The sequence below is a fragment of the Carcharhinus amblyrhynchos genome, chromosome 29, assembly GCF_965287045.1.
Source record: "Carcharhinus amblyrhynchos chromosome 29, sCarAmb.v2.hapA, whole genome shotgun sequence".
Lineage (NCBI taxonomy): Eukaryota > Metazoa > Chordata > Chondrichthyes > Carcharhiniformes > Carcharhinidae > Carcharhinus > Carcharhinus amblyrhynchos.
In genome coordinates this window covers 10,479,562-10,505,800 of record NC_137352.1, presented here as the reverse complement: position 1 = coordinate 10,505,800, position 26,239 = coordinate 10,479,562, and the positions used below count along the sequence as shown (strand labels likewise).

At 39.9% G+C, this 26,239-nt stretch overlaps 1 protein-coding gene across 5 annotated transcripts in view; it reads left to right on the top strand.

The window, feature by feature from the left end:
- The window catches only part of sik3 (SIK family kinase 3), a 281,489-nt gene that overhangs the window by 194,854 nt on the left and 60,396 nt on the right, over positions 1-26,239 (top strand). For all 5 annotated transcript variants that reach the window (XM_080214519.1, XM_080214520.1, XM_080214518.1 and 2 more), the window contains exons 5-9: positions 9,322-9,446; positions 11,625-11,748; positions 22,021-22,139; positions 23,399-23,509; positions 23,869-24,012. In XM_080214519.1, the coding sequence (XP_080070645.1) occupies positions 9,322-9,446; positions 11,625-11,748; positions 22,021-22,139; positions 23,399-23,509; positions 23,869-24,012 (623 nt within the window). The remainder of the gene's footprint in view (positions 1-9,321; positions 9,447-11,624; positions 11,749-22,020; positions 22,140-23,398; positions 23,510-23,868; positions 24,013-26,239) is intronic.

Sequence of the window (26,239 nt, the reverse complement as noted above, 5' to 3'; positions counted from 1 at the left end):
GAAACCGTTTAAAACATAATTGGCTTGTAAAGTCTCATTCATAACAATATACATCAAAGTTCAACACAAAAGAAAAAAATGAGCTAAATTAAGAATAGATAATATTTGATAAAAAAGTAAGGCATATTTAGTCAAAATATTTTGTTCCAATTATTCATATGAACACAAAAATGCATAAGTTTTTGATCTGCACAGATTAGATTAAGTTGCTACACAGTCTATTTCCCGTGTTTTACAATTTTCCATTATTTGTTAAAGTAATTTTCTTCCTATTTGTAATAATAGTTCTCAAATAAAATTAGGGAAATGTACGTAGCATGGGTCAAGGGAGATGCAACACCTTTGATATTTAAATTGTGAGTTACAGATTCTCAGATATTGTAAAATAGCAATTTCATTTTTCATAGGATCATAGAATGGATGTTGCTGGTATGGAGGGCATTTGCTATGAGGAGAGGTTGGAAAAGTTTGATTTGTTCTTACTGGAGCGTTGGAGGGTGAGGGACGACCTGATAGAAGTCTACAAAATTATGAGAGGCATGGACAGAATGGATAGTCAGAAGGTTTTTCCCAGAGTGGAACAGTCATTTACTAAGGGGCATAGGTTCAAGAGGCAAGGGACAAGGTTTAAAGGATATATACGAGACAAGTTTTTTTACACAGAGGGTGGTGGGTGCTTGGAACTTGCTGCCAAGGGAGATAGTGGATGCAGATATGATAGTGACTTTTCAGGAGCGTCTTGACAAATATATGAATAGGATGGGAATGGAGAGATATGGTCCCCAGAAGGGTAGGGAGTTTTAGTTTAGTTGGGCAGCATGGTCAGTGCAGGCTTGGAGGGCTGAAGAGACTGCTCCTGGCTGTCATTTTTTGTGTTCTTTGTTTTAGAACCCCTACAGTACAGAAGCAGGCGATTCAGCCCATTGAGTCTGCATTAACTCTCTCCGAGAGGGCATTTTACTCGGACCTTATCCCCGTAACCACACGTATTGACCCCACTAATCCCCCTAACCTACGTATTTTGGGACACTACAATCTAGTATGGTGAATCAAACTACCCTGCACATCTTTAGACTGTGGTAGGAAACCCACACAGACATGGGGAGCGCATGCAAACTGCACACAGTCACCCAAGGCCGGAATTGAACTCGGGTTCCTGGCACTGAGAGGCAGCAGTGCTAACCATTGTGCTGCCATCCCTACTCTGTTTGGAACTGACTGTTGGGAATTCTAGGCACAGATTTAGATTTGTCACACTTGTATTTGAATGCACCATGCTCTGCTTTCAAAATTTGAAATTATATGCAGGCTGAGCACTGCAGTCCTCAAAGGATTTGAGTGGGGTGTTCAGCTAATTAGCTTGAAACATTAATGCTGCTAGCAGTAAAAGAGCTCACATGTCACACGTCTGTTTGTTACACAGTGCAAAATCATTTGGAAAATTCTGCTAAATGATCACAGATGAGACAGATTTGTCAGCCTGCTTAAATGCAAGAGGAGCAGTCTGTGTCGGTTTAATTATTAGTCAGGTGTGAAAATATTGCTAGAGGCATACCAGCTACAACCAGAAATCATCAATACAATTAAATTTATTTAGCTGACGTCTAAATATGAGTGCTTCGGTTATATAAAAGTGAGTTATGAGGTTGAACCTAGATATATCAGAACTTTTTAGTGTTGTGTCATAAAAGCAAGAGAATAGAAGAGAGCAATAACTGATATTTAACTTTGAACGATTAAAATCGTACTTTATATTCGTGAGAGGGTTGATGAATAAGAGTAAAGAAGTCTTTGCTGTAATTATATAGGACTTTGAGTACTGTTGTATAATGTTTTAGCCTCCTTACCTAAGGAAGGAATCCTTTGTGGGGTTGCCACAAAGGTTCAGTAGATTTATTCTTAGGATGACATGGCTGTCAGCTGAGGAGGGAGAGAAAGTGGAGTTTAAAAGAATGAGAAGTGATCTTACTGAAGTATATAAAGTTCTTCACATAGTTGACAGGGTAAATGTTGGGAGGCAGTTATCCCTGGCTAGAGAGCCCAGAATTGGGGTCAAAATCTCAGGGTAAAGCGTTGACCATTTAGGATGGAAATGAAGAGAAAACTTTTCACTCAGAGGGTTGAGAATCTTTTAAATTCTCTGTCCCAGAGGGCTGTGGATGCTTAGCTGAAAAATATATTTGACTTCCACAGACTTCTTACAACTGCAACTAAGAAAGTCAAGAGTTTTGTGAATAGGGCATAAGAAAAGGGTAATAGTATAAAAACCCCTTGTTTTAAACTTACTACAGTAAGTAGACTAGGTTAAGGTAAAGATTATAAGGTTCCTTATATAGATACAATATACTAAGGTATTATCTCTATAACCACAATTTAACCAAGTATTTTGAAATTAAACTGTATTCTTAATGTGTTTTGCAAACCTTGGCCAATGTGCCATCTAACTGCTCAACATGATGGGAAATAGACACTGGGAGAGAGACCAAATTCTTTTGAGGCAATGGAGTATAGAGAGAGCAGTTCTCCCTAACAGCTTGAGTCAGGCAGCTGCAAGTTAATCAGGGCTTTGGAATGTACTAGAATGTACAGGAGTGTATTAGCTCATGATTAACGAGGTTGGTACGCTTTCTCATGCTGATAATGAGAATTATAATTAGCAATAAACTTGACTCCCCTTACCAATTCAAATTTGCAAATGATAACAATATTCTTGAATCTACCGGATTTATGTAGTTAGGTTTCCTAGGAATGAGGGAAGAACTTTCGGGTACAATGAATTAATGAGCTCCCAATACTGCTGACAGGTAGAGCGTTAGTGGCTAAAGCAATAATGTGTAATATTGTAAATGAACCCTCCAGTTTGATGGACGAGCTGGGTGGGAAATTGAAGTGTTCAGAAGAGTATATCGGTCTCACACTTGTACTGAATTGGTAGATCCAATTCTGGTGGAAGTTATGAAATAAATGGCGGAACATTCAGGAGCATAGACAACAGAGATCTGGAAATACAGGTTCACAGATACTTGAAAGTGGCAGCACAGGTGGAAAAGATGGTGAAGAAAGCATATGGCATGCTGCCTTCATTGAACGGGGCATTGAGTATAAAATTTGGCAAATTATATTGCAATTGTATTAAATGTTAGGCCACATTTGGAATACTGTGTCCAATTCTCGTCACCACACTACCAGAAGGACTTGGAGTCTTTGGAAAGAGTGCAGAAAAGGTTTACCAAGATGTTTCCTGGTATGGAGGATATTAGCTATGAATAAACTGGGATTGTTCTCCCTGGAAAGACGGAGGCTGAGAGGCGACCTGATAGAAATTTATAAAATTATGAAAGGTACAGATAGAATGAACAGTTGAAAGCTTTTTCCCAGGGCAGAAATGACAGTTACAAGGGGGCACAAGTTCAAGATGGGGGGAGAAAGTTTCAGCGGAGATGTGCAGGGGGAGTTTTTTTACAGAGTGGTGAGGGCCTGGAATGCACTACTGCCAAGTGAGGTGGATGAGGAAGTTATGTTGGCCACATTCAAGACCTACCTTGATAGGCATAGGAACAAATGGGGATTAGAGGGATATAAGCAGTTGGTTTAGATAGGTAAACGTGATTGGCACAGGCTTGGAGGGCCAACAGGCCTGTTTCTGTGCTGAATTGTTCTCTGTTACAGTAGAAAGAGTAACCGGCGCTTGCTGGCTATCTTCTGATGCACGCGTTAGCAATAAACTTCTTTTCACTTTTAACTACATGCTGTCTTTCGTGGTCTCTGTATTGGTTGAGTTCAGCTGACTATAAGACCACCCCTCCCCACTTGACATAGAAATTCACCCGTACTCTTATTGAAAGACAGAACAGGCATGAGGGATCGTGTGGTCCACTTTGCTCCTATTTCTTATGTTCTTAAGTGTCAAACGTGTGAAAGCAGAGGAAACTAGTCAGCAAGGTATAATGGAATATTAAAATCACATTTAATTATTGGAAAACAACAGTGCACTGCTCCCTTAAAATAAGTTGATGCATGAGCTTATTTTCATCTTTTAGATTTCAATTCATCTGAATTGTCCCTATTATGATCAACTTAAGTTTCCTCCAGTAGCTCATTTTACGCATAATACATTGAAAAAGGAAATTGAACATATCGTACAAGGTTGCATTTTATCTAAGCTTTATTGCATGCAGCGTGGTAATAAGATACCATGGGAATGTAACAGTGAATTTTTTACTTGGTACATTTGGGTATTGTGTAGTAATTCATATGAATCCAGTTCCTTTTTAATGCAGCTAATGGAAAATCAATAGCGTATATTACAAAACACCAGACCACAAGGCCATCTTGGAACTCAGAGATGGATGGCAGCTGATAAAGTGTTCTGGTTTAAAAAAAAAATTATCTAGTAATCCATTGATAAAATCTATACATTGATCAAAGCTTGCTTTTAACTTCCTTGCTGTTAAAAATTCTAGCCTTGAAATGATATTTGTTGAGTGGTTTAATTTTATGTAGTGATTATTTCTAGTTGGGTTTGCACCACATTAAAAAGGCCAGACATAATTAATCTAAAATTAATTTTTTTTCTCGTCACTTAAAAATAATCACTTGTGGAATTTTTAACCTTGTAACTGATTCACTTAACAGATTTGCAGAAAATGTAGAGAAAATAAATCCAGAATTTGAATTGCTGAGAATGAAAAAAGGCTGTGGGCTAATTGATACTGGATACTGTGCATCTGTCATGCTTTGAGAGGATTACACTAAAGCATTTTTCAGGGCTGTACCTGCATAGGTCAGACCAAAGAAAATCACCTTGCTAGTTTTAATTAATGGGATTAAAACAGAATGCTGGCAGGGTGTTTTGTTTTGCTTTCAGAATCTGGCTAATCCACAATGTATGTTCAAGGTGTTCTGGAGTTTTTTAATTTCAGTTTTATTGCAAATGGAAATGCACTTTTTCATTTAGTGTGTGATATAAATATTTAATAATAATATTATGCTCTGAATTTTAGCAGAAATAATTAGAAAGCTAACAAAATACAATGCTGGAAGGTGAGTGTTCAATTAATTAATACATTTGAGGAGGCTGGATAGATGATGAGCATGTGGTTCAGAGTAATGCCGACAGCGCGGGTACGATTCCTGTTCTGGCTTAAGTAGATTTGGGACTTTCTCCCTTGCTCTGCTCATGAGAGTAGAAGGAAATGGCAAACCACCACTGGCGTAAATTGCCAAGAAAATGTCTTAGGGTGAATCAGCAGACAATGTGCCAAGGACCTGCCTTCAGGCAGAACATACGGGAAGGAAGGAAGACAGGACAAATATTCTTAACAAGTTCAGGAACTATATATTAGTAACACTGATGAGGATACTATAGGCAGTTTTAATGATAAATACTGACATCAGTATTTACTAGAGAAAAAGGAGGGAGACAGAACTAGGAAAATGCAATGGGGAAAAATAAAAGGGGATTAAAAAGTTGGAACAGGAAGAACTGTGCTGCAGTGATGAGATGTGAATAGGAAGGAAAAGTGAAAACAAAATTGGATGGGGTCCATGCCAGATTTCATTTTTAGTTTGGGGATGTGGATGCATTGGAGGGGCTTGCATCCTAATCATAAAGAAATATGTGGCCAACTAGTTAGTTTTAACACATACATCCAGGGTCCAGTTCCAAAAGGTTGGACATCCTTGATGATGTATTGCCTTATGTTAATATTTAAGTACAACATGTTGATATACTTGTGCTTCCACACACAAATATGTGTTAAGTTATAATTATGAATCTAATAATTGCTGTCACAGTAAATAAAATGTCTGATTCATGGAAGAAAAATGGTGCGTTAAAATGAATGAAGAGAACGATTTAACAGAAATTATAAGTGGTATTTCCCCAACTTTGAAGTAATACCATGGATTACTAAAAATGATAGAGTCAGAACCAGTTGAAAATCCACTGTTCTCGCATTGGAACTATGAGATTGTGTAACTCTGCTGTGTAACAGGGTAACTGTTCTTATTTTCATAATTACAAAGTGGTATTGCTAGAAAAATGGGCTTCATTATGACAAAGTCCAAGTCTCTAACTGACTTAGTGACTTGGGATCCATTACTTGACCAACCAAAGCAGATCGTGCTGAACAACTTCAAGTTACCTTGTAAACATATTTCTTCAGAGAAGAAAGCTCGGTTAAATAAAGATTGGTTCAAACTGAGTTTCTGTCCGTGAAATGAAATAATACGATATACTAAATGTCAGACTTTAGTCTAACACATCAAACCTTATGAATGAATACCTGCTTCAATTGCCCTTTGAATTTAGGTTGATTTGGGATTGATGGAATAAGAATTTACTTAATCCTCACATTTATTTAACTCCACTTAATTGAAATGGCTGCAAACACTTTGCTTAGTGAATTAGTTTTGACGTACAGTGACTGTTGATGTCTCAGTGGAGTCTTCTGGAGGGAAGTATGGCTAACAAGAGGTCTTTTCATATGATGCTTGAACATACATTCTGGTGAGTTAATTAAGTGACATTAACAACATCCTTGGACATTTTCATATGCCTCAGTAGTTTCCGTCACAAGCTCCTGACAGAATTCCTTTGGGAAGTTTTTTTTAACTGGGGAAGGGTTTTGAATTTGGCACTCTGATTGGGATGGTGACTGCCATTTCAAACAGTGCCCATGCAAAATTCTGAGCTATTTTGTATGCCTTCTGACATTGTATTGTCTATACTGTGATGTTACCCCGAGAATTAAAATGCCTGAGTAGCGAATCGGTTGCATTTATTTCATATCGTTGGAATGTGTTGGGAATTCACTAAAAGAAAAAAAAATTGAAATTAGTTTACAAAAATGTGTAAAATTCTGATAAACATTTCACATTTAAACATTTCGAGCATTTAAAACTTTCTAGTGCGTCAGATGCATTACAGGGTCTTCATCTTTTATCATCTATTTCCCCTTGAAGTGAATTACGTTTTTGTACACTGCAACACAATGGGCCTCTGTTAGCTACAGCAAAACACTTGTCGTTCACTGTTCTAGTCGAAAATCCGTTCTGATGAATGACCTTAGTTCCATTTAGTAAGTTATTAAAGGCTATAAAGCATGCTTGAATGGTGGTAGAATTCAACAGGATATCATCAATGAAAGCAGACAGTAATAACAGAATGCGACAATTGGTTAAAAGTCCTCTCTCTGTTAGAGCTTTTACACAGCTGTAATGTTTAGGAGGTATACTGGGATAAATTATTTTGTTTAGGATGATAAATAATGTGGTTTTTCTAGAAATGGTTTTGACATTTTTTTTATGGTGCGCCAATCCATGGTGATAATCTGATGTGCTCTTTGCTGAAATAGGAGATAGACAGTGCTGCATGCATTAATTTACATCAGTTCCAACACGAAGTGTGCTAGAATGTTCTTACAAAGTAGATCAAATTATGTTGCAATATAATTCTGTACTCCTGGAATTGAGTTCATTCGAGGAATGTGAGTTTTGTTGTCAATGTTTTTCCTGGGCCAGCCAGTTCATTTAATAGCAGAAGTTTGCCCACTGACATCAGTTGGTGAGTAAAAAACTATACATCAGGCTGATTAAAGAGTTATTCATTTTCAGCTCAAAGCGTGTTGGTGACAGAACTGTTTAGTTCATTAGATGAAGCAGAGCAAAATAAAATCTCAGAATAAAATTCATGTTTGGAAACATCAGCGCAAGCCAAAGGGGTTCACTTAAGATTAAATATAAGAATGTCTTGCACAGATTAAATGGAAGGTTTTGTGCTGAGATATGGGACTTCAAGTTAATTTTCTGCATGTTGACTTGGCTGGCTGTCCCTTTACTACAACTTTATCCTTGTGGGTGGCACGGTGGCACAGTGGTTAGCACTGCTGCCTCACATCGCTGGAGGCCTGGGTTCAATTCTTGGCTTGGGTCACTGCGTGTGTGGAGTTTGCATGTTCTCCCTATGACTGCATGGGTTTCCTCCGGGTGCTCCGGTTCCCTCCCACAGTCCAAAAGACTTGCTGGTTAGGTGCATTGGCCGTGTTAAATTCTCCCTTAGCGCTTCTGAACAGGTGCTGGAGTGTGGCAATTAGGGGATTTTCACAGTAATTTGATTACAGTTTTAACGTAAGGCTACTTGTGACTAATAAATAAACTAAATAGTGATGGCTGATCAGTTACAACTGTTGCACATTGTGGTACAATTTGGCTCAAAATAATTTGTTTGTAATCAATTTTTTAAAAAATCATTCAGGGGATGTGGGTGTTGCTGACCAGGCCAGCATTTGGTATCCATCCCTGATTACCTTTGGTAAGGTGCTGAGCTGCCTTCTTGAACCACTGTTTTCCATCTTGTGTAAATATACCCACAGGGCTGTTAGGAAGGGAGTTCCATGATTTTGACCCCGTGACAGTGAAGGAATGGTGATATATTTCCAAGTGGCAGTGAATAGCTTGGAGGGGAATTTCCAAGTGGTGGTATTGCCACTCAATTTCACTCACTAAGAATGGAAGGGACTTGATATCAAAGGGCATTGGTGAGGCCGCAGCTGGAGTACTGTGTGCAGTTTTGGGCGCCGCACCTGCGCAAGGATATTTTAGCCCTGGAGGGAGTGCAGAGGAGGTTTACTAGGCTGATACCGGAGTTGAGGGGATTGAGCTATGAGGAGAGGCTGAATAAACTGGGCTTGTACTCGTTAGAGTTTAGAAGAATGAGGGGAGATCTCATTGAGACGTATAAGATGATGAATGGGATGGATAGGATAGAGGTGGAGAGAGTCTTCCCGCTCAAAAAAGACAGTAGGACTAGGGGGCACAGCCTCAAGATAAAGGGGAGGCGGTTTAGAACGGAGTTGAGGAGGAACTTCTTCACTCAAAGGGTGGTGAATCTCTGGAATTCTCTGCCCGTTGAAGTGGTGGAGGCTGCCTCGCTAAATATTTTTAAGAAGGGGGTTGATGGGTTCTTGATAAGAGAGGGGATTAAGGGTTATGGGGAGAGGGCGGGAAAGTGGAACTGAGCCACGACAGATCAGCCATGATCTTATTGAATGGCGGGGCAGGCTCGAAGGGCTAGATGGCCTACTCCTGCTCCTATTTCTTATGTTCTTATGTTCAAATTGTAAACAAAACAGAGTGCAAATACCAAAATATTTTTATTCTGTGGTGCATTAATCTGAAACCATTATGGCAAAATACCAGGCACTAATATGAAAAAATAAATGTGTATTTTCTGTGTAAAATTGTTACCAAAGCAATTTAAAAAAAATTATGATGCACATTACTTAAATATACTAAATTAAGGAGATTATTGTGTTTCAGACTTTGGATTCAGCAACATCTTTACCCCAGGACAATTGCTGAAGACGTGGTGTGGGAGCCCACCATATGCAGCTCCTGAGCTATTTGAAGGAAAAGAGTATGATGGTCCCAAAGTAGATATTTGGGTGAGTTGTAAAGGCTCCTTTAACTTCTAGTACATACGTGCCTCTATCAGGTTTTATTTTACCATTGTTTTTCCCAAGCAGGTATTGTATCTGAATGGTTACATTGATATTGTCTTCTCAAAAAGACATCAAATTTTAACACCCATTTGGCTAAATGTTATACAGTTGTCGTCCAGCAACGACTGGTCTCGATCAGTAAAAGAGCATTTATCAAATGCATTTAAATAAATGACTTATTTTTGACTGCACTACAATCAAAATTACAAAATAAATCATCAGGAACATCTTACAGTGAGCAGTAACCTGCTCACTGATGCTCAGTTGGGTTCTGTCAGGGCCACACAGTCCTGACCTTGGTTCAAATGTGGATAAAAAAGCTGACCGACAGAGATGAGGTGAGAGTGAGTGACTGCCCTTGATATCAAGGCAACTTTTGACTGTGTATGGCATCGAGGAGACCCAGCAAAACTGCAGTCAATGGGAATCGAGGAAAACTCTGCTGGCTCGAGTCATGCCTAGCACAAAAGAAGATGGTGGTGGTTTTTTGGAAGTTAACCATCTCAAATCCATGACATCATTGCAGTAGTTCATCAGACATGTGCACTAGACCTAATACTCTTCTGCCGTTTCATCATTGAGCTTTCTTCTGTCTTGAGGTCAGAAGTGGGGATTTCAGCACCATTGGTACTGAAGCAGTCCATGTCCAAATACAGCAAGACCTGGACAGTATTCAGGCTTGAGCTGCCAAGTGGCAAGTAACATTCGCACTACAACTGCCAGATAATAACCGTCTCTGACACGAGAGAATCTAATCAATCTCCTTGTGACATTCAATGGCCTTACCACCAGTGAATCACCTACAGTCAACGTCCTGGGGGTTACCTTTGACAAGAAACTTAACCACTAGCCATATAAATACCATGAGTAGGTCACTTTAAGAATCCTGCGGTGAGTAACTCACCAACTGACTCTCCAAAATCTGTACAAAATCTGCAGGGCGTAAGTCAGGAATGTATGAATTCCTTGCCTGGATAAGTGCAGCTCCAACAAAACAAGATGATTGACATCATTCAAGACAAAGCACCTGCTTGATAGGCACCCATCCACAAACACTCATTGCCTTCATCATGATGCAGAGTAGTAGGACCAAGACTCCTTAGGCAGCACCTTCCATCTTAAAAGTACAAGAGCAGCAGATACATGGGGACACCTGGAGGTTCCTCTCCAAGCCTTTCACCATCCTAGCTTGAAAATATATCAGCTGTTCCTTCACTGTTGCTGGGTCAAAATTCTGGAACTCGCTCCCTGACAGCACTCACTCCCTCCCTAAACCCCATGGACTGCAGCAGTTCAAGAAGACAGCTCACCACCACTTTCTCAAGGCCAATTTGAGATGGGCGATAAATACTGGCCCATCCAGTAACGCCCACATCTCTTGAATGACTAAAAAAATGTTGAAGTTGCCATCAGATTTCCTTTTGCAGGTTGCGTCATAAGAGTTTGTTAACTAGTACTTTTATCCCCCTCTACGAATGTATGGATTGTTTCGATGTTTTACTATTGAAAGATGATAGTACTTTACAAAATAAACCTGGAATACAAGCCATTTTGTATTGTCAAATAGAACTTACGTAAATTTTGAAGAAATTAATGTTATGCTTGGCTGTTGAGTTCAGAAAACTTCTCACCACTACCATGCTGCTCTATTCCAAATCAATATATTTTATGCATTCAGAATACAGTAAATGGAACAAATTATACACTTTATGCAAGAAAGTAAAATCATTAACTCATGGATAATACTATTTCGGCCATAGGGCTAAAGTTTTGCAGTATCTCTAAATGCGCAGTGCGTGAGCGAAGTATTTGTCAAGCTCTCAGTTTCTTAAATAAATCAAGAAATGTCGATATTCCTTTTGCTGTTTCCTTTCACTAACACTTCTGTGAAATATGTGCAACGTGAAACCGATTTCATCCTTGTGTGGATGGAGATATTCAGCCAGCTGAGATGACAGTATGAGACTGATTAAATTGCAGCTGAGAGTCAACAATTTCTTTTGCATTATCAAATTGGAGTTCAGCAGGAGGGTCAGGGAGAGTAAGAAAAGTATAAGCAGTTAAAAGGAAGTGATTCACGGCAATATGACCCATTTCATTACCAAGTTCTATTTCTTGCAGAGCTTGGGGGTGGTACTATACGTGCTGGTGTGTGGGGCCCTACCATTTGATGGCAGCACACTGCAGAACCTGCGGGCCAGGGTACTGAGTGGCAAGTTCCGCATTCCATTCTTTATGTCTACAGGTAAGAACTTTCATTTAGCCTGAGCCAGTGGGAATAAGAGTGGCGCTGATATATTGATGGCAACCTCACAGACATAAATTTTAAACAGCAAAATTATACATTGATGTATGATTCAAAAACAATCATTTTAATGATTTTATAAATGTGACCACAGTAGTTGAAAGAGCATTTATGTTTTATCATGGTCCTCTTCTAGGCTACGATATTGAAGTGACGTCTAATATATACTGTAATATATTTGTACTTACATATGTTATATATTACTGAATTTCTTGTAATTTTTGCAGATGCTAGGAATAATGTAAGCTTCACAGCACATGCTCTTTCACAGTTTAAGTCTCCTTTGCTTGTCTTTGAGAGCAGCAAATGTTTGAGGGCAACAGGGGCAGCACGGTGGCACAGTGATTAGCATTGTTGCCTCACAGCAATGCTACACTGTGCCAGGGACCCAGATTCAATTCCCAGCTTGGGTCATTGTCTGTGTGGAGTTTGCACATTCTCCCCTTGTCTGCATGGGTTTCCTCCGGGTGCTCCAGTTTTCTCCCACAGTCCAAAGATGTGCTGGTTAGGTGCATTGGCCATGCTAAATTCTCCCTCAGTGTACCTGAGCAGGTGCCGGAGTGTGACGATTAGGGGATTTTTAGAGTAATTTCATTGCGATGTTAATGTAAGCCTTGTGACTAATAAACTTTAAGGACCTAGTTTGGTTCCTCTGTAGATCACATGGGATTTTAAAAGTTGTTCTGATACTTGATATAAGCTTCATCTCATTACATATCCCTCTAATAAACACTAATTAGGTCCCTTAGACCATGATTTTTCCAAAAAATGACTAAGTGTCATAATAGCAAGAAAACCAGAGGGACCCATGTGCCGGTCTGTCCAGCACAGGCTGGACCACAATTGTCCCACGCTTAGTTATTTTTGGCGAGCTGCACGCTGTTCTCGGAGGAGCAGGGGCCTAAACACGCTGGTGAGCCCAGTTGCAAAGCGATTAGATGCCATTTTGAAAGTGAGGCTCAATCTCACAGTGCATTGGGAGACCCCCTCCTCCCCCCCACGGACATCAGGATACTGCCCCCGCTGCTCCCCTCAGTTTCCCCCACCTGCTTGCCAATACAAATCGTTGGCATTGGTGGCCTCCCCATGGGTCCCCCTTCATGCCCTTGACATGCCCCCCCTTCATGCCCTTGACGTGCCCCCCCCTTCACAACTTCCCTTTATACACTCCCCATGACTCCCAACATGTATCCCCTTCATGACCCTCCCTCCTTTATGCCCTCCCATCATAGCCCCTGATGTGCCCCCTCCTTCATGACCACTATAATAGCCCCTGCTCAGGTCCCAACCCAACAGGCTCCACTTCCTTGGCACTGCCCATGGCACATTGACAGTAGAAAGGGTTGGATGTATGACATCTTTGGTTGGGGTCCATTGGGCATTGAGTGCAGAACATAAGAAATTGGGAGATGAGGGAATTGGACAAGAGGCACTTGGGGCAGGAGTTAGACATCAGAAGTTGAGGCTGGGCAACTTGGACATCAACACTAGGAGGGTGAATTGGACATTACATTGAGGACAGCATAGGCTTGGCCTATGATTAACTTGCCTTCTTATGTTTGTTGTCTAAACTTGCATGTAAAGAAAGAACACTTGGACTAAAAGCAAGAGGATTGCTGATGATGTGGAACAATGTGCCAATGCCTTCAGAAGTGGATTCAAGAAGGGGGCTTTACAATGACAGAATTAGCACAATACAGTTTTTTTTATTTTTTTAAAACTTGAATATCACTTCTTGCAATATTTTTAAACGATTTTTGATTTGAAAATTTATTTCTTGTTTTAACATCTTAACAATCCTTATGTTAGATGAGATGAAAATGGTAAAATTGTGTAGGTTGCATTTATAAGCCACTTAAAGTTGAGTGCCAAATTTCATTACCACAAACACATCATTTATTATTGGAATCAGTGGCTTTTATGTAGTTTTCTCTGGACAGTTAAAATTATGCATACTTTTAAACATCAATAATTACGCAATTGCACAACTTGAAAATTCTTGAGACATTTACAAGAATAGATACAAACTTTTTTTTGTGTGGAATACACTGTGCAATAATCTATAAGGGATTATTGAACATTCAGTAAATTGATCTAAAACTACAAGTTATTGTTACTAATCCCCCAAGGCAATGTTTTCATTCTTTGTGGTTAACACTCTTATTATACCCTATTCCCTGTAGTCCAGCTGTCAGTAATACTTAATTGGAAGCAGTAGAGTGCATGACTTAATGGCTATATTTGACACTGATTGGTACTGAATAATACAGTAATTGGAGTATTAGATGGTTCATCAAGTGGGAACTTCTGTGTCTGGGCAGTTGACTGATTTTACTTAAAAACAGATTTTCCTTTCTGGTTCCACAGTTTTTCATTGAAATACCTGGTTTCAGTTAATTTTGACATCTGTTTAATCCATTGTTTTGTCCTCTTAGGATTGTAGAAACATAGAAAAGATTTTCCTGAAAACTTATACAATATGAATTAATATGACTTGACTTGTCAAATAAAATTTAAATACAAATGTAAGTGCTGAAAAAGACCACTTAGGTATTTTAGCTATTGGAGAAAACCAATTAACGATCAAAATGAAGTACAGTAGATTTTTATTTGCTGTTTTATCAGTTAAGGTCCTGTTGTCACACACCCTGTTGTCACTTACCATTATCGTCTTGTGCAAATATTCTGATTGCAGAAACAATATCACATGCATAACAATTCAAGAAAGTTTACACGTGGTAAGTGCGTTATGTGCCAGAAGGGTCAGAAGGTTTCAGGATTCTTTTCAAGTTCCAAAATTTACTAGGCTCAATACAAAATAATTCAAGACATTGGCAGTTGGTAGATTACAGGTCTAATCATAGGGAATGAAACACACTTGGAGCTTCTGTTTGATCCCCTCAATTGGGCTATAGATACTGGTAATGCACTCACCATTCAGCTGTGTATTTGCACAGACAACTTTCCACATCTGCTGGCATTTTGGGGGAAAAAAGTCTAAAATACAGCCAATTTACAAGACTTCTTCATCATCAAGCAACTTTGTTTCAAGCAACAATTAAGTGTCATACATCTTTGGTAAATTAGAATTTTCCTTTGGTGATAATATGCTGATATGCATACCAGTTTTTGAAACACTGCCCATTTGTATCATTTGTTTGTGATGAACTGCAGTATTTTCTAGAATTTATTCTAATTTTAAGATGCAAATAATGAACAAATCCTGTTAAATTTATTAATCCATTCATCATATGCATTCAGTAAAATTAGTGTTTTTATAATCAGAAGAAAGGAACAGGTCAGTGGGCAGTATTATGCAAATAAAATTCATCAGTGTTTTCCAAAGGAAATTATGTGTTTAGAGAAGTCTTAAGTTAGTGCAGCATGAGGCAGTAATAGCATTAGATATTTCATTAATCTGAACGTAAATATATCTCCCTGCTTAAAATTGTGTTCCAAATTCCCAGCATGTAGAATATGTTTCTCTGGTTCAGATTAAATAGTTGGCTCACACCTCCACAGTTGGTTCATGCTGTCAATTTATTCTGGTAGTTGGAGCAACTCCCTGCTGACTGACCCAAGCTTGCATGCATACAGTGGGTAACACACAAATTCCTGTGATCTTTGCTACTGCAAAGAGTTCAGACAGTTGTGGTTTTAATAATAGTGCAGGTTACTGCTATAGATTAGTATTTGGGGTGGAAACTTTCTATTAATCACTCCTTCACTTACTCGCTCCCTAACTTGGTTCAAGTTCCTACTTACAACAACTGTTGTAACTGTTATAAATGGAGCTATTTTTGTTGACTTGCTTGCCACTTATTTATGATCTATGTCAATTAAATAATAGCTTTTTTTCTGTTGTGTGTCTGCTCCTACCTTTCGGCAGTTATGATAAGAGCTCTTTGGGGATGTCAACTTTTCAACTGTTTTGCACAGAAATGAAAAATGAAAACCATGGTTATAAATACACTTAATAAGTTACCATTTGAGAACATGTTGTATAGAATTACATAGGAATTCATGAAATTAAATTAAGAACAGTTTCCCCGTACAGGTGAAAAATTCTACAAATAGCCCAATCTGCAATCTTTGGTGAATGGAAGAAAAATGTTGGAACAAAAACATATTCTCAGAGTGCACTTAAAAACGAAGAGGCTATAAGGCATAGTGGTTCAGCAATTGTGCCTGTGAGCTGGAAGTCCCAGGTTTGGTCTGACCCCAAGACTTGAATGGCCAATGAAGCTGCATTCGTAACAAGCAAATAAGTTGATTATCAACCTACAAAACCTTCTGGCACATGCCCAGTGATGGGCAGTAAGAGTCACAATCCAAAGCTCCAGTTTGCAACATGCATATAAAAGTGTATGTTGCCACTGCAACTCAAACACCAAGTAACTGACCGCCACCACACTTTTTTTAAAAAAAAGGCTGTCTTTATTTGCACTACAACACTTCCTGCACATGTTCACTTGTAGTTTCAATTTTAGCCAGTATTGACTGCCAGCATTAAAACCTACAAGTTGGCTTTTCACAAACTAAGAATAAAAGCCACGTTACCCATTTTTAGGTCTGTGTTTTAATGACCAATTACAAACTCTTTTTACTTAGTCTGCATATCATTTGTCAACTGTTCCCTCTTCAAGACATGTTTTGATGATTCAGTAAATGATGGAGACATGTAATCCGGAAATTTCAGCAAATGAATTTCCAATTTCCAATGCAGAGAAATTATTGTAATATTCAGTTTAAGAACAGTTTTTAGTTAAAGTCAGTTAGAAATGTATTCTAACCAAAATAGTGAATAAATCATTATCCAATGGTTGGCATGGTAGCACGATGGTTAGCACTGCTGCGTCACAGCGCTGGAGACCCTGCTTCAATTCCGGCCTCAGGTCACTGTCTGTGTGGAGTTTGCACATTCTCCCCGTGTCTGCGTGGATTTCCTCTAGGTGCTCCGGTTTCCTCCCACAGCTTAAAGATGTGCGGAATAGGTTGATTGACCATGCTAAATTGACCCTGGTGTCAGGGGGATTAGCAGGGTAAATATGTGGGGTTATGGCAATAGAGCCTGGGTGGGATTGTGTTCAGTGCAAACTTGATGGGCTGTACAGCCTCCTTCTGCACTGTAGGGATTCTGTGAATGAGTGACGAACCCAGTATCTAGCAACTGAACTGCCTGGGCTGTCTAGAAATTCTCTGCACAAAACCTTAATGTACTAGGTCTAGTTTAAGAAGGTAGCACTCACATAAAATATCATTGAGATTGAGATCCCATCGCAGATTGGGACCTGGATGAATTGATGCTGGACCATTCTATGTGCTGCAGTGAAACCAATGCCATTTCAAACATCTCCCATCAACCGGCTAGTCGTCAGAAATAGATGCGCATGCACCAGCAGCCGCACTATGTGCACGTGAAACAGTTCTTGACACCATTCTAGTTGACAGCAGGAATTAGTGAAAATTTTAACCCATGTGTTTGGATTTTTGGTCATATTGTCATATATTCATCACTTGATATAAATACATTATAGTTTGTGGTGAGGCCAGACAACATTATCTTTTTAAAGTCTGATGTGAAAGTTTAATAAGTGATGTGATTCATATTTTTGTGGGCAGCAAGAATTTCTGTAAATATTTTTGTTATTTGTGACACCTCACATACACTGCAACTGAAATGCCTGTGAAAAGTAGTTTGAAATTGCTTGGAGAATGAAATCTCCCTCTACGAAGCTCTGCAATCACCTGTGACTCTGATTTTACCTACAATTTCTTAGCATTGGTACAAAATGAAACCCCAATGCCACATTGTAATATACACCTATATTGTAAAATTAGTAAATTAGAAAACTTTTTAAAAGTTTATTTATTAGTCACAAGTAGGCTTAGATTAACACTGCAATGAAGTTACTGTGAAATTCCCCCAGTTGCCACATGCAGGCGCCTGTTTGGGTCAATGCACCTAACCATCGTGTCTTTCAGAATGTGGGAGGAAACTAAAGCACCTGGAGGAAACCCACGCAGACATGGGGAGAATTTGCAAACTCCACACAGACAGTGACACAAGCCAGGAATCAAACCCGGGTTCCTGACGCTGTGAAGTGGCAGTCCTAGCCATTGTGCTGCCGGCAACTTAGAACTGTTTTGTGAATTAGACCCTGAACTGAATTTAGTTTAGCCCCAGGATAAATTGGATGGTGGTGGGACCATCTGAATTCCATGAAGTTCTCCAGTTGACTACCTGCCACTGCTACTTCTTCAGCTGAAGGGACACTTGCACATTAAATAATAAACTGGCAAATCCATTTAGTGCTACACTGAATAAAGTGAATTAACTTTCAACATATCCGGTAGTCTTTGTTTTATGTGCAAAATAGAAACTCTGAAGAAGTAACACAAATCAAATGTTTGCAGTTCTCAACAAAGCAAAACAAGTTGAGCAAAAGACATCAATAATTGTGAGTATCCAGTGTATTTAGTAGGGAGTGCTTATGCTCAGTTGTTCATTATTGGGTTTGAAACTGCTCAATCTCATTTCATATAGAACCCTTTTCGTTAACAGTGAGGGGAGATATTAATGCTGTCTCTCTGGGCTGTATTCATTGACAGATCCTGGAGGTAAGAGGGCAGTGCACTAGCTCTCACTGTCACTGAAGCCCGAGCATTGTAAGTTCTTTTTTTTCCAAAAATGGGAAATTGCATATTATGCACTTTCACGGTTAGTGGATCAATTGATATCAGAGCAAATGAAAAGCAATTTCACTAACTTTCTCCCGAACAGACTTTCACTTTGGGATATGCCATTTAACTAAAGGAAAAAGCTAATTTAGTTTCTGCTGGAGAGAAAGGGGAGTAAGTGCAGGTTGCGATTCAAAAGAAAGAAAGAATAATAGTTAGCCTAGTTAGGATATTACACTAGCTGATACTGTTTGGCAGTGGAATTTCCTTTACATGCCAAGAACTCAAGCCTTTAAATCACACCCATGGTATAAACTCAGAAAGGTAAAATTTATTTGATCTCCATTTATCTTTGCGTTGGTTTAAAGGTTGATGCCTGTGTAACTCAGAACTATTTTAATAGATACACACTTTGGAACATGACTTCCCAGCTCCCCGGTATCAGATTTGGGGACAACCCCAAAGATGGCTCTTTGGGGGTTCCCTTGTAGGCTTCACCTGACAATTGTCCTAAAGGACCAACTTCACCTGGACAATTGGAAACCATCCGACAAAGTGATCTAACGCTGATGGTTAGAAGAAAAATACTTCTAACTTCATAGTAGCTATTTTAAACGTCCTGACCAAGCCCCTCAGGTAAGTTGCTATAGAATGGCAGTCTGCCAGTGATTTCCACTCTGAGGATGTCAATAGGCCCTTATTTTAATGTGAACATGAACAGATCAATACCAGTATAAATTGCCAGCTTGCAACTGAATTTCCTTCTTCCCTTTCTATATGCAACTTCATCTCCAACGCTACTATTACATTCTCTCTGGATTCAGTTCAGATTCTCCCCTGAACGCTTCAGAAACCTGTGTACGCCATGAACATTTAGTTTCAAATGTACTATTCACACACACACAAAAAAAATTTTTGTTTTGTAAATTCTGTGAATCTACTCAGTTTGCTTTGTGTTCAGGTCATTGATAAATGCACACTGTGGCACCGGGTTCCAGTCTAATGAGGCATAGATCTGGCTTTGCTGTAAAACAAAGTAATAAAAGCTTCAGTTATAACACTGAGAATTCAGCTGTTTATGCAAAATTTATTAAACACCTTCACAAATGGACACTGGGCATGATTAAGAACATGCAAATGAAATTCTTACTGGTTTTGTTCAGAGTAATCGTGAACACTAATAGATTGCTGACAGTATAAGCAACTTTTGTAGAGCGATTCTAGTCTACACCAACAGTAAATGCGCGGAAAAGTCAATCTCTCATCTTAATCCCAAAACACATGCTTATGACTGCAACACAAAAATTTGATTTATAGCATATTTAGGGAAAAGTACCGAAGGAAGGTGGCAGATATTCAAGGAATGTGTGTCTGGAGCTCTGAATGACAACGTTCCGATGAGACAAGGGGGTTTTGGTAGGTCGCGGGAACCGTGGTGCACAAAGGCTGTGTTGAACCTAGTCAGGAGGAAAGGGAAGGTGTATAAGAGGTTCAGGGAATTAGGAGAGGTTAAAGATCTTGAGGAGTATAAGGACTGTAGGAAGGAACTTAAAAGGGAAATTAGGAGAGCCAGAAGGGGCCATGAGAAGACCTTGGCGGGTAAGATTAAGGAGAATCCCAAGGCCTTCTATAAATATGTGAAAGGTAAAAGGATAAGAAGAGAAGGGATAGGACCTATAAAAGGTGAGGGGGGAAAGGTTTGTGTGGAACCAGAAGAAATGGCAGAGGTGCTTAACGAGTACTTTGCCTCAGTATTCACAGTGGAAGCTGATCTGGGAGATTTTGTTATGGATTTGCAGCAGATGGAAAAGATTGAGTACGTGAATATTAAGGAGGAGGATGTGTTGGAACTTTTGAATTCTATCAAGGTAGATAAGTCGCCTGGACCAGATGGGATGTACCCCAGGATACTGTGGGAGGCGAGGGAAGAGATTGCAGAGCCCCTGGTGATGATCTTTGCGTCGTCAATGGTTCCGGAGGATTGGAGGATTGCGGATGTAGTTCCTATTTTCAAGAAAGGGAACAGAGATAGCCCGGGAAATTACCGACCGGTGAGTCTGACCTCAGTAGTTGGTAAGCTGATGGAGAGGCTTCTGAGGGACAAGATTTACGAACATTTGGAGAGGTTTGACATGATCAGGAATAGTCAGCATGGATTTGTCAAGGGCAGGTCGTGCCTTACAAGCCTAGTTGAGTTCTTCGATAATGTGACTGAACACATTGACGAAGGAAGTGCCGTGGACGTAGTGTACATGGACTTCAGCAAGGCGTTTGATAAGGTCCCCCATGCAAGACTTCTTGAGAAGGTGAGAGGGCATGGGATCCAAGGGCCTTTGGCCTTGTGGATCCAGAATTGGCTTGCCTGCAGAAGGCAGAGAGTGGTTGTGGATGGGGCTTTTTCTGAATGGAGGTCAGTCACCAGCGGAGTGCCTCAAGGATCTGTTCTGGGACCCTTGTTGTTTGTCATTTTCATAAATGACCTGGATGAGGAAGTGGAGGGATGGGTAAGTAAGTTCGCTGATGACACTAAGGTCGGTGGTGTTGTGGATGGTCTGGAAGGATGGCAAAAGTTGCAGCAGGACATAGATAGGATGCAGGACTGGGTGGAGAAGTGGCAGATGGACTTCAACGCGGATAAATGTGTAGTCGTCCATTTTGGCAGAACCAACGGGATGAACGAGTACACTATCAAGGGCAGAAGTCTGAGTAGTGTTGAAGAGCAGAAGGATCTAGGGGTCCGGGTCCACAGGACTCTTAAATCGGCCTCGCAGGTGGAGGAGGTGGTCAAGAAGGCGTATGGTGTACTGGCCTTCATTAATCGAGGGTTTGAGTTTAGGAGTCGGTAATGCTGCAACTTTATAAGACCCTTGTCAGGCCTCATTTAGAGTATTGTGCGCAGTTCTGGTCGCCTCACTATAGGAAAGATGTAGAAGCTATTGAGAGGGTACAGAGGAGATTTACAAGGATGTTGCCTGGACTGGAAGGCATGCCTTATGAAGTTAGGTTGAGGGAGCTGGGACTCTTTTCCCTGGAGAGACGAAGGTTGAGAGGCGACCTGATAGAAGTTTACACAATGTTGAGAGGAATAGATAGGGTGGACTCTCAGAGGCTATTTCCCCGGGTTGAAATGGTTGCTACGAGAGGACACAGATTTAAGGTGCAAGGAGGGAAGTTCAGAAGTGATGTTAGGGGTAAGTTTTTCACTCAGAGGGTGGTGAGTGAATGGAATCGGCTGCCGTCAGTGGTGGTGGAGGCGAACTCGCTGGGGTCTTTTAAAAGACTTCTGGATGAGTATATGGGGTTTAATGAGATTGAGGGTTATAGATAGGTCTGTAGGTTGGTAGGTGTTGATGTGATCGGCGCAACTCGTGGGCCGAAGGGCCTGTTTGTGCTGTAGTGTTCTATGTTCTATGATGTATCTGTGTTCCATACTATAGTAACATATTTGAGCAAAATAATTCTGATCTGCAAAATAATCAGTGCACTACTGAATGCATAGGTGTGTTTACTAATTACACTTGTTCCTTTCAGAATGCGAGCACTTGATCCGACATATGCTTGTGCTAGACCCAAGCAAGCGCTTATCTGTGGAACAGATCTGCAAACATAAATGGATGAAGATAGGTGATCCTGACCCAGAGTTTGATAGGGTGAGAATATTGCAATATCACAAAAATACTGATTTATATTCTAGTCTCCCAAAAAAAAGTTCATCTTTAAAAATAACCTAATTAAAAAACAAGGGCTGAGCCAGATCATAGATTATCATAGGATAAGAACCACTCTTATAGTGAGCAAGCTGAACATTTAATTGAATTTCTTTGTCCCAAAGTGAAACACCACATGAAACTTTGTAGTAACTCAGTCAAGATTCCAAATGTGTACTGTCTGAGGATGAGACTATACCAGTGGACTTCCTTTTTCTAATTTTTATCAAATGTATGTGGGGCTTTGCAGATCAGTGAATATGAGAAAAGATGCAAAACCTAGGTGGCTAACAAGTGCCCTACTGAGGGAACACTGCAGTGTTAGAGGTGCTGTTCTTTAGATGAGACATTAAATCGAGATCCTGTCTGTCACTCAGATCAATATAAAAGACCAAAGATTATGCAAGGTCTTCTGGCCAACATTTATCTTTCAACCAGCACCACCAAAATCAAATGGAGAGAATAAAAAATTGCATTTATGGCACGACTTTCACAATCTTAGCACTTCATTGCCAATGTAGGAGTCAATTTACACCAGTGAGAAATGTGATAAAGTGTTATGTGAGGGATAAGAGTTGACCAGAACATTGGGTTCACTTTCAAAAAATCTCTTACGCTTAACCGGAGCCATTGAACAGTGCCTTGTTTAAAATCTCACCTGAGTGACAGCATTGTTGACATGCAGTACTTCATTAAAATAAGAGCCACTAACACGTTCAAATCTCTGGAATGGAGCAAGATACCAATTGTACTACAACTGACTTGATCTTGCAGCCACTGACTGGTTGTTTACGTCATTGCTTATTGGACTGTAATGTCCACAAATTGGTTGCTATGTCTCCTTACATAACATTAAAGACTATACTTCAAAATAATTAATTATTTATGAATAAAAGTCCAGAGGAGATAAAAGATGCTATGGTGAATGCAAGTCCATACTTATTTCTGCAATAGAAATGTGTTGTGATACTGAGTGAATTTGTTATTTGGAATCTGGGTCCATCCAATCGAAAAGATCACATTCATGTCTCCTTTTCTAAACCAGCTTCACATGCAATGGGAAGTAGTCAGAATTGCTCTGCACTTCATACCACCAGTGAAGTTAGCTTGTGTTCAGTTTCAGTTATTAATGTTGAAGTTCATAAACCTGCGAAACGCAGTAAAGCTGAAGGTAAAATGATGTATTTTTGTGTTTTTTATAGTTAATATCAGAATCTAAGCAAATTAAAGTAGAAATTAAGACAGAACCATTGAATGAGCAGGTACTCATGTACATGACAGAGTTGGGTTTGGAAAGAGAACGCACACTACAGGTATTGTGAACGTCTTATGATCTTAATTTATATGTTGTTTATTTATTGTCTTGTGTATATATGCTGCAGAATCATTTCTGTTTTATTTCAAATTCAAATCTATTTTTGGTTTGTTCATGATTAACAATTCTTATATGTGTCAGTATTGGTTTTCTGAGTGTAAGATTAATAGCACCCTATGTGTAAAGAGTGGGATATCATTGGTGCCATTTTCATTAGAAAACCCAAACTGTTCTGTGAAATGTAGAGTACCTGTATTGTGTAATTGATCTAGTTCTGAGTACCAGGCAGCTGCGTGTTGCTGTCGAATCCAATCTCTGTATGCTTCAGTTTAACTTTGAATTTAATTTTATTTCTAGTCGTTGAAGACAGATGCCTATGATCACTTTAGTGCAATATACAGCCTGCTGTGTGACAAGCTAAAACGGCACAAGACATTACGCATCTCCGCACCTCCTAGTGTGCCTCGCACTATGCCCTTTCAGTCACCTGCAAATGTCCAGGTAATGTATCAGCGATGTCCATGCAATTGTCGACTAATGTTATTAAATGTTAAATATGTCATCCAGAAAATGCACAATGGAACAATTGTCATGCAGTACAGAACATTTTGCTGACTTCTGTTAACGACTTTCAGAAAGGTACTCGTTTGCCATCTTTGTTAAGCTATAAATATCTTGAGAATTCTAACCAGGCATTTCAGTTCCTCAAGCACTAAGAATTAGCTAAGAGGAGAGAATCTGATCCTGATGTGGGGGGAAGGGCGGGGGGGTGAAACACCTGATGATGTAGGATGGCCAGGATGAAGCAAACCAGCCTCCTGGCCAAATAATTAGTGCTGTGAAGGCACTCTGCTTCTCCCCAAGGCTTTCTTCACCTTGCTGCAGCTGCCTGATTTCCCAAGGTTGATGGAAACCTGACTGGCCATAGCTAAAATTACAAAGTAGGCTAAATCCGAGACTTCAGTAACATAATTCTTCCTCCACCCCCTTCCCTCCCTATTTACCCTCAATTCCATTCATGTTAAATCCACCTGCCAAGTTGTTTTTGTGAATAGTTTATTGGGAAATGCTACATTCTGCCACAATGCACAAATGGTTTGAGTTTGAAGTACTTTTACTTCTGAAATTGAGACAAATGTCCCAGAAAACAGTATGGAATACACAGCAGAAGGTTAATTATTTCAGCTCATGCTCTAGATCAGGTGTAAGGAAGAAGACCAATTGAACAGATTACTTTAGCTCTTGTTGTGATCTAGCCACTGTAAAGGCCTAATAAGGATTGGCTGCAAAAGGAGAGTGGGAGAGTGACACTCGTATAGATTTTTGTTTGAATGTCACTCCTTCATTTTTCTAATATACCTTAAAAAAGGTAAACATAGGCTAGTTGTGCTTAGCTTCAATAAAAGGGCTGTGACTGGTACTTCATGAATGCCAAACAGTTAAATCAAGAGGCACGATGGCACAATGGTTAACACTGCTGCCTCAGAGCGCCAGGGACCTGGGTTCGATTCTTGGCTTGGGTCACTGTCTGTGTGGAGTCTGCACGTTCCCCCGGTGTCTGTGTGGGTGTGCTCCAGGTGCCCCTGTTTCCTCCCATAGTCCAAACGATGTGCTGATTAGGTGCATTGGCCATGCTAAATTCTCCCTCAGTCTACCTGAACAGGTGCCAGAGTGTGGCGACAAGGGGATTTTCACAGTAACTTCATTGTGATGTTAACATAAGCCTACTTGTGACAATAATTAAACTTTAAAACTTTAAACTAATTGTTTAGTGTAAATTCTGATAATTAAGGAAAACCGGTTTTGAAGAACTTTTGACACGGTTAATTATGAAAGTTATTTCATGTGTTTACAATGCTTATTTATTTTTAAAAATTGTAGATTTATATTCCTGCCACCCTTTAATCCTCTTAGAGTAATATCCTAAACCTCTAATTTTGCTAGAAAATAATGGTGTTCACTTCTGCTTTTGATCAAGATGTATGCTTCTTTGAATTAGAGAATATTTTAAAAATTTCATCTTGATGAATATTGATACACAACCCAATCAATTAACTAATTTATTGTGATCATTTTGGTTTGCTTTTCTTCCTCTAATCCCCTGCATATTATGTAAATGAGAGGATGGCTAGCTAATTTTGCCTTAGCACTGTCTTATGTTCATACTGTTCTTGAAAGGGACACCAAGTACTGTGTGCAGTTTTGGGCGCCGCACCTGCGCAAGGATATTTTGGCCCTGGAGGGAGTGCAGAGGAGGTTTACTAGGCTGATACCGGAGTTGAGCTATGAGGAGAGGCTGAATAAACTAGGCTTGTACTCGTTAGAGTTTAGAAGAATGAGGGGAGGTCTCATTGAGACGTATAAGATGATGAATGGGATGGATAGGATAGAGGTGGAGAGACTCTTCCCGCTCAAAAAAGACAGTAGGACTAGGGGGCACAGCCTCAAGATAAAGGGGAGGCGGTTTAGAACGGAGTTGAGGAGGAACTTCTTCACTCAAAGGGTGGTGAATCTCTGGAATTCTCTGCCCGTTGAAGTGGTGGAGGCTGCCTCGCTAAATATTTTTAAGAAGCGGGTTGATGGGTTCTTGATAAGAGAGGGGATTAAGGGTTATGGGGAGAGGGCGGGAAAGTGGAACTGAGCCACAACAGATCAGCCATGATCTTATTGAATGGCGGGGCAGGCTCGAAGGGCTAGATGGCCTACTCCTGCTCCTATTTCTTATGTT